We start from the raw sequence: 9,437 nt of genomic DNA on the forward strand, positions 1-9,437 counted from the left end.
ATGCTAATCAACACTTTAACTAATAAATATTAACTTTTGCAGCCTTTACGATTTAGGCCTTTTTACTTAATTAACTATCTAAACGTTAAAATTACTTAACCAAATTTATATGACTCTAATAAATACTTGTAAATATTAAATAAATAATAATTACTGACTCGTTTTTCAAAATTGTGGTCTCGAAACTACTGTTTCTGACACCACTAAAAATGGGTTGTTACAGTGTGGTTCCTGTAACTTGCTCCGATGCTCCAGTTTTTGCTCCTTTTGCTTCTAAGTGCTTTATCAAGCATTAAAACATGAAGTTAAAAGATTAAGAGCATAAAATTCATAATTAACATCGAATAATCGTCCAAAAACGCATTAAGAATGAGGTTAAAATATGTTACTTTTAGCACTTATCAGGTCTTAAGGAAAACTGGAAGTGACACGAAACGCTTGCAGACGATGTTACCGGTAGCGTCTTTGCTCCATCGCTCGGGATGACAACTGGGAACAGTTTCAGCATTGGCCCAACAGTTGTTCTTTGCCTTTGAATTGAAGAATCTTGGCCTCTCTTCATCACCATTGCTATTGCAAGAATGACAAGGCGAAGGCGAAGAACTCATCCTTCCACTGGAGAATGATTGATATCAATGTTGATGGTGCATAGATAAACGACGATTTGAAGAAAGGTGGTGGAGGGAAGTGTTCTGATGGTGCTCGGTCGAAGCTCCAACAGCTGTAGACGACAACGGTTAGGGTTCATTCGGAGGAAGAAGAAAAAATAAAAAGAAGAAAAGGAAATTAGGAAGAAGAAAGGAAAATTGGGAAAAAGAAGGAAAAAAAGAAAAAAATGGAAATAGTTTTAAAAATATTTTATTGATTTTAATATATTTTTTAGATTATGATGTCATAATGATGAAATTAATGTCACATGTCACAATCTTATTTTACTACCTATTCTAAACTTAACGACATTATAAAAATTATCAATTTAGCTAAAGAAAAAATTAGGATGTCAATTCAAGACAAAAAAATAAGTAGATAAATTTAAATATCAATTTTATATTTAAATCTAAAAATAATAAATGGACATAACATTATACATTTAATAATATATTTTTATGTAAAATTTTAAAAATAATATAATTCAACTAAATATTAGTTAAAGATTAAAAAAAAAATTAAATTCAGTTTGAACTTAGAATAGTAGCGGATGTGACAGTGACAGTGATAGGGAGGGGGAGAAAGAGTGCAGCCACTTGAGGAGGGAAAGCAACCTCCACACGTCAGGAGGGGACCGCTCCCTTCAAATACAGTCTTAATCGAGATTTCAGAATTCAGACAGAAACCAGAAAACGGCATTCTCTCCTCTCCTGGTAGGACCACAGGGAATCCTTCGGTTCCACGATTAACCAATGGGAATTCAGGAATTAGGATGGACTTGAAAATTTCAGCCAATAAACACTGAGATAATCCCCAATTTCTGGGTCCCAAAAAAGCAGAAGTGTAAGTTTGAAACTTGGCAAGCCACCGAAAAGCGCATGGACAGCTACATACTCCCCTCAACTCTGCAGCACAAAACTCAAAAGGTTTCAGGGTCGGTTACATTTAACAACTTACCTCTCAACCTCAACCCCCAATTATTGAACAATGGGCTCCTCAAAATAAATAGATGCAATTAACCCCTTATTCCTTTGTAAAGTCACTTTGCTTTCTCAGCTTGTTTCTTTCTTTTGTTGAGTAGAGCTAATTAATTCTAACTTCAGTTTAAGCCTGTTCGATCGTTGTTAACGGCTTTATACTTCTACTAATTATTTCTGTCTATTCAATCCAATGATCACTGACAAGAAAGCAGCGAATGTCATGGGAGGCAAGACGGCTAGAGCCTGTGATGGTTGTTTGCAGAAGCGTGCACGTTGGTATTGTGCGGCTGATGATGCCTTTCTTTGTCAAGGTTGTGACACATCAGTCCACTCTGCTAATCAGTTAGCCAGCAGGCATGAAAGGGTTAGTCTTCAAACTGCATCCTCTAAGTTCAATGCTTCGATGCACGGTACTATTGATCAAGATGCTCCACCGGCATGGCACCAAGGTTTCACTCGAAAGGCAAGAACACCAAGGCAAAACAAGCCCATGTTGGGGCAACAAAAAGGTGAGGGGACCGTATTGGCTTTGAATCCTATTGATCCTCTTGTTCCTGAGGTTGGTAGTGAAGAAGGGTCAGTTGATGAAAACGAAGAGCAGCTGCTTTGCAGAGTCCCAGTATTCGACCCTTTTTCTGAAGAATTATTTAATATGGTAACAAGTGATTGTGATGAAGTTGCCATGCCAAATGAAGATGGGAATTTAGTTGTTGATGGTTATGAACATGAAAGAACATGTGAGTTGGATGACGGTTTGCATGGCTTTTTACCGTCAGATTTGGATCTTGCCAAGTTTGCAGCCGATGTTGAGAGCTTGCTAGGAGTTAGACTTGATGAGGATTCTCGTGATATCAAAAATTTTGAATCGTTAGTCTGCACAGATGAAAATGGAAGCGAGCTATGTCATGAACGCAAAAGAATGAAAGTTGAAGAGGGAGAAGAAGTGGAAGGTATAACAGCTTGTTTCTGTGAATCTGCTTTTGAGGTGACTAGAGCATCCTTAAACTGGAGTTTTGATTACGACTCTCCCACTATTACTGAGGAGGAAGAGCAGGAGATTCCAGTGGCGAAGACGCAGAGGAACAAGTTGCTGAGGCTGAACTATGAATCAGTGATCACTGCTTGGGCCAGCCAAGGCTCTCCTTGGACAAGAGGAACCCGTCCAGAACTCAACCCGGATGACTTCATGGTACTGTATATATATATACTTGCACTAGCACAATTCATAGTTCTAATTGATACTTGGCCAATATTTAAACGTTGTGATCATAAAGTTTCCAATTTCAATCCATGCAGTAGTTGATTATATGTGCTTAATTAAGTATTTGCAATCCTTGGCACTTTAGGGTTCATATCCTAAAGATGAGCATCACCAGAATGGAGGCATAGGAGGAATAAATAGGCAGGCAAGAGCAAACAACACAGATGGAGAAAGAGAAGCAAGGGTATCAAGGTACAGAGAGAAGCGAAGGACAAGACTGTTTTCGAAGAAGATAAGGTATGAAGTCAGGAAGTTAAATGCGGAGAAAAGGCCTAGAATGAAAGGCAGGTTCGTTAAGAGGACCTCCTTTGTGGGACTGGGAACTGCTTTTCCTTATACCAACTAATTAGTAACTGCCAAATCTTACTGTTGTTTCTTTGCAAAGAACTGGCAGGAGGAGTTGCTGAGGCAATACATACACAACATAGGCTAAACCCTTAAATTAATAAATATCCTTAGGTAGTTCTAGTTGGAACTATACTACTAATGTCTTCCTAACCAACGGTTGAAGCTCAAGCTACGACGCTAATTAATCGAATATGAAGTTTGTGGCCTTTTTCCATCTCTTTGGATAAACGAAGAGTTTTGTTTCACTTCTACAGATTACTTAGGGCACTCGTTTATATTAATTTCACAGATCAATCTTGTAGGTGTAGTAGTTTAATATTGACTTGTGGTATCCACACACTTTTCATTTTCTGTAAAATATTTGACAGTTCTACTGTATAAGATTGAATATATTGTTATTTCACTCTTCATCTTCGTGAATGAATTAGATGAATAACTTTTATATTTCCTTAAAACCTGTGAATTAAAAATTTGAAGTGGGTTTGTGAAAAATATATATATTTTTTATATTTGTTTCATGGAAAAAGGTTTTGTCAACATAAAATAATTTTTAATTGATTATTTAAAAAAAAAGTAAATTGTTTTTAGAAAATAATTTTTATGCTTAAATTTATATAAAACTAATCTTCTTCCTCACATGCACGTTTTGTAGCTTTCAAATAAAGGATAAAGAAATGAAAAAAAAAATGTGGTTGCATCAAACATCCATAAACTATAAACCTTGATCTAATTATTTCGAACTTCAAAATATTTTAATTACATCATAAACTATTGATGTTATATCAATTCTTTTGTTACTAAAACCATTAAATGACACATCAAATCTTATATAGTTAAATTTTAAAAAATTTAAATAAATACAACCTTATCACATAACTTTTAAAAGTACAAACTACAAATAAAATAAATTTGAAAAAAAGAGTGAATGATAAAGCTTACGTAAAAGCTTGAAACCTTCAAACTAAGATTTTGAAACATCTATTTTACAATATTCATTTTATTAAAATTTTCATTTTAAATTATGTCACAAAAGGTCTAACATATCGTTTAACAATAAATCAATGATTCGAATTAATATAACCTCGATAGTTTAGGGATGTAATTAGAATGAATTGAAGTTTAGGAACCAATTTAAAATGAAGGTGATAGTTTGGAGATGTTTGGTGCAATTAACTCAAATAAAAAATATACTATTGCAAAGTGAAGCTCTCACGTTAGACTATAAAATTATAGGGTTTCATTAAAATCATTTTCAAGAATCTGTACACGAAAAAACAAGATGCAAAATAAAATATTGTAGATTATATAAAGTAAACTAATAATTAATACCAAAAGACAATATCATCATTGCATGTCATTGTTTGAATTTTAGTTCTCTGAAATAAATTATGTAACACTCTATACCCGATTCAGTTGCCCGGCCCGAGCTATAAGGCATTACGACAATAATCTTTAGACATTATTCATAATTTCAGTCAAATTCAACAACAAAAAATTCAGGTTAAATCATTTCCATGCATTTCAATCAATTTTGGACCTAACTCGAGCTTACGAAGTATTTAAAACAAACCAGGATAAATTCATGATTAAATTGAAATTCTACGAAATTTTGAGCAAAAAGTGTATAAATAGGGGGTCACACGGCCGTGTGACCAGGCCATGTAACAAACTCGTGCGGCCCCACATGCTCGTGTGCCTAGACTATGTACAATTCAAAAATAGGGTCATATGGTGTAACTAACTGATGCCATGTGGAAAATCTTGCACTTAAAAATCATAAGACACACGGCTGTATGGGGTGACCGTGTGTAGCACATGGCAGTCATTTGTACTTGTAGGTGATTCTTGTGATTAAATGCATGATTATGGGTGTATATATGAAGTTGTATGCAAGTCGTATATGTTAAATAATATGCTATATGTTGCCTTGATGTTGATAGATGACTTGTTTGCACAGGTTGTTACTCTAAGCATTCACTGAGCTTGTAAAGCTCATCCACTCCATTTTTACCATTGTAGATACTTAGTGCTGGTGTGAGCGGTGTGGCCATTGAGAGATTGATCCAAGCAATTCTTTAGTCATTATAGTAGGTGTTATTAATTATTCTTGAGTATAAAAGTTAAGGCAATGTGATATATGTTTATATTGGTTTTGTTCAGTATATTTGGATTACTTGTTTGCATATTAAATATGTTTAGAAGCATTTGGATTGGGACATGGTATTTTGGATTATTGTTTTAGTTTTTTTTATGCTTATTTGATTAAATGAATGAAATATGATGTTTAAGAATTAAGTTTGAGTGATTAAATTAGTACTCATATATGCTGAATTTTTGTAATTACAAGAAGGGTAATTGATATATAGGTTAAAAAATGATACCTCTGTATTCACAAAAGTACAGGGGGTCAGAATAGGAAATTGGCATTGATACCATGGCCCGAGTATCGATACTCAAGGTGTAATTATCGATACCCTGAGAGAGGTACTGATATTTTCTAATAAGTTTGGTTTCAGGTGGAAAAAAGTAAGCTATTTTGGTATTGATTTTCCCATGTGGTATCGAAACCACTAAGAAAAAAAATATCAACACCTTAGATTTAATATCGATACCTACGTACCTTTTTTGGGAAATTTTGCTATAAGGTCCCAATGTTTGATAAATGATCAAATTAAGTTTGAATGTTGCATGTTTGCTTGACTAAGTTTCAAATTGAGTCTGCATGACTTGTAATTGGCTTCTAAGTACTACCTTTTAAAGCAATTAAGAATATGCATGTTCACTTAACAAAATGTAGTATTGATGAATAAGAAGTGAAATGGTGATGTAATGTCCTAGTATTAAGGTTCGACAATCGAACCGATTATAGGGTGTTACAACAGCCGTGTGGCAACCTGTGTCCTAGGCCGTGTGCATCCAAAATGACCCCTAATGCAAGCCAATTCCTTAATCATTTCTCAAGCACTTAGCCAAACCATTTCCAATCACTTTAACATGTTTAAAACACATTCAAACATACTTAAAACATAAAAATTCATTCAACTTATGTGTTTAACCAATATACCCTCATTGAAACCACAATTTAAATACAATCTAAATTCACATTCAAAGATCATACCATATAAACATGTTAAACATCCAATTCATCCATTCCATTCACATCTAATCAACCAAACATCAAACCATTTTCATAAGGCATATAACAAATGGTCAAAAACACTTATATAGACATACCATTGCTATTACATACCACAATCAACCACAATACTAATTGAGATTCACATTAATTAACACATCTCATACTTCAGTTGGCACAAAACATATTCATAATGCTTACAACATATATATACCAAAACGCTATTTACATGCCACTTATAACTGGACTAAAGTGAACCATTAGTTATTGATTAAGTTGTTGGATAGTATGATCTCCAGAAGCAATTCAATTGACAACTCTTATCCGACAATCTACAAGAAGAACAAAAAACAAAACGAGGTAAGTTTGGTTAAAGCTTAGTAAGTTCGTAATAAACTTAAACTTAAACTTATCATAAAGGTTGTAACTTAAACATTTTCCAATTAAAATTCATAAGCAAGGTCATGAGTTCATTATTAGCCTATACATATCACAAGTTTCACAAGGTTAGTGAGCTCACATATACGAAACTTATAACTTTATCATGTCATAAAACATATACAAGTAAACACATTTGATATACCATTCATTCAACATTTATTCATTTAACAATTCACATTTCCATTTTTAAGTGTTCATTCCAAATATCCCTTTTTTTACATATTTATCCAAACATTTTGTATAACACTTCATATAATTATTTCCATATAACTGATTCATATAATTGTTTCGTTTATCTGTTTTCCTATAACTGATTTATATAATCATTTCGCATATCTTTTTCTATATAACCAATTCTTATAATCATTTCCCATAACCAATTCATATAACCATTTCGTATAGCTATTTCAAAGTGTTAACCTCAACACAACATGATTCAATAATTCCAAGTCAGTAAACAACAATATATGGATATCCAGAATTTATATTTTTATCCATTTAATGAAACTATTTAACATTGCACGATTTTTGTTTTTCCGATAGAACTTTGTAAAAGAATTCAATATACAAGTCCAGAAAATAGATAAAACTCGTATGAGCTAATCTAATACAGAGATATATATGTCAGGTTACTCGTTTGAGCTAAACCAATGACAACACAGAAGAAATATAGCCTGGTTAGGGCTAAGGTTACTAGTCCAGGCTAAACCTTTAAAACAATAAGAGATTACCAATCCAGGCTAAATTTGTGTCACATGTATATCCAAGTCCACAACAAATGCTGGAGCTTGGTCCAAAACGGGAATCATTTAGAAACCTTGTATATGGTACTTTTACTCATTCCATTGGAAATATTTCAGAAATCTAGTTTATTACTATAAAGTTTGATTTTCCATTTCAGCAATATGTATAATTAACAACGATTAATAACAAATTTTAAACTTAGAAGGTAGTATGAACTTACTCAAAACGGTTATGAACACGGCACTGAAGTCTATTCCGCTAATTTTCGTTTTCCACGATTATTATCCGATTGATCTGTTTCTTGATATAGAACCACAAATGATCGCATAAATATCAAGCTCTCCACGGTGTTTTTGTTCCTCCATTTCGGTAGAAAATCTCAAGGAAGATGATGATCCCTTTTTCTGTTTTCTGTTTTAAGTTTTATTATTATTAATTAAACATAACTTTTAACATATAATTATATAAAAAATTAACACAAGCCGTCCATCATCTTTTAAAATGGTTATTTGCCTTTTAAATCCTTAAACCATTATTAAATAAACACTTTGATTAATAAAATTTAAAAGAGAATATTTTATGATTTTTCTTATTTAGTCCTTTTCTTTAATTAACTAATTAAACTTTAAATTTCAATACATCTATATAATCGCTCTGTAAATATTAAAAAATATTTGTAGGCTCGGTTTCTTGAAATGAGGTCTCAATACCTTATTTTCCAAAACTACTTGACTTTAGGGACAATCACTTGTACTTAACTATTCATTCAATTTGCAAAAAAATTATTAAACCAAATTTCAATATAATATTATAATTGACTCGTAAATATTAAATAATAATATTTACAGACTCACTCATCGAATTTGTGGTCCTAAAACTACTGTTTCCACTATCACTGAAAAATGGACTGTTATAAATTACGTTAATTGTAAAATAAAAATTAAATAAAAAGCGGTCAACTAAAATTGAATTAATAAATGCTAGCAACCTCTTGGCCTAATGGCAAAAGTATTATGTTGAACTCATGTAAACTAGAGTTCAATCCTAAGCATGATATTACATCATCGTGAATTAAAAACTAGGCATGATATTTTTAGAGTTAAATTTAAATTTTAATTGGTATATAACTTTAATATCAATTAAATAATAATTAATACATAAAATCTTTTACTATATTTTAGGCTTAGAATTTTATTCAAAATAAAACTAAATTCTCTATCTTTTTTAATTGAGCCACTATAATTAAAATAAATAATTTTTCATATATTTTAATTAATAATAAATTAAATTATCACATTGTGTATTTTTTGTTTAGAATTATATTCAAATTAAAACTAAATTAATAAAATTTTTAATTTTTTAATTAATAATTTTAAATTAAACTACCTACAAAATAATTATAAATTAAAATATAATTATTCTTATATGTCAATTTAGTAATATGATAAGAAAAATAGAATATTCTCAATCGATTCAAAAATTTCTCTAAACTTGCCCTTTTATATATAATAAATATAGATTAACTTCAATTAAGCCTAATATTATTATATTAAGAATAATTTTATTTTAATATTTAAAATATTGATATTAAATATTATAATTTTTAATAGTGTTAATTTTATAATCTTTAATATTTTAAACATACATATGTATATTTAATAATAAAATAAATTATCGATAGTGTCTTTAGCTCGATTGGTATCAACATTATTGCCAATGTAAGAGGACATGGGTTCAAGTGCATTGAAGCGCATTATCCTCCTATTTAAGGGTTGAGGAGGGACTATGGGTAATTCTAAGCATTGTATCAAAAAAGCATATATGATAGAACCTATAATGAGATTAATGTTAAAAATAATAAAATAAATTATGAATGTAA

The 9,437-nt window shown here is 31.4% G+C and overlaps 1 protein-coding gene across 1 annotated transcript; it reads left to right on the forward strand.

The window, feature by feature from the left end:
• Positions 1-1,525: 1,525 nt before the first annotated feature.
• On the forward strand, positions 1,526-3,640 carry LOC108466654 (zinc finger protein CONSTANS-LIKE 16). The gene is made up of 2 exons (XM_017767035.2): positions 1,526-2,817; positions 2,975-3,640. Exons 1-2 carry the CDS (start codon positions 1,819-1,821, stop codon positions 3,233-3,235), a joined length of 1,260 nt encoding a protein of 419 aa, XP_017622524.1. The 5' UTR covers positions 1,526-1,818; the 3' UTR covers positions 3,236-3,640.
• The last annotated feature ends 5,797 nt before the right edge of the window (positions 3,641-9,437 follow it).

This window comes from Gossypium arboreum, chromosome 8, assembly GCF_025698485.1.
Source record: "Gossypium arboreum isolate Shixiya-1 chromosome 8, ASM2569848v2, whole genome shotgun sequence".
NCBI lineage: Eukaryota > Viridiplantae > Streptophyta > Magnoliopsida > Malvales > Malvaceae > Gossypium > Gossypium arboreum.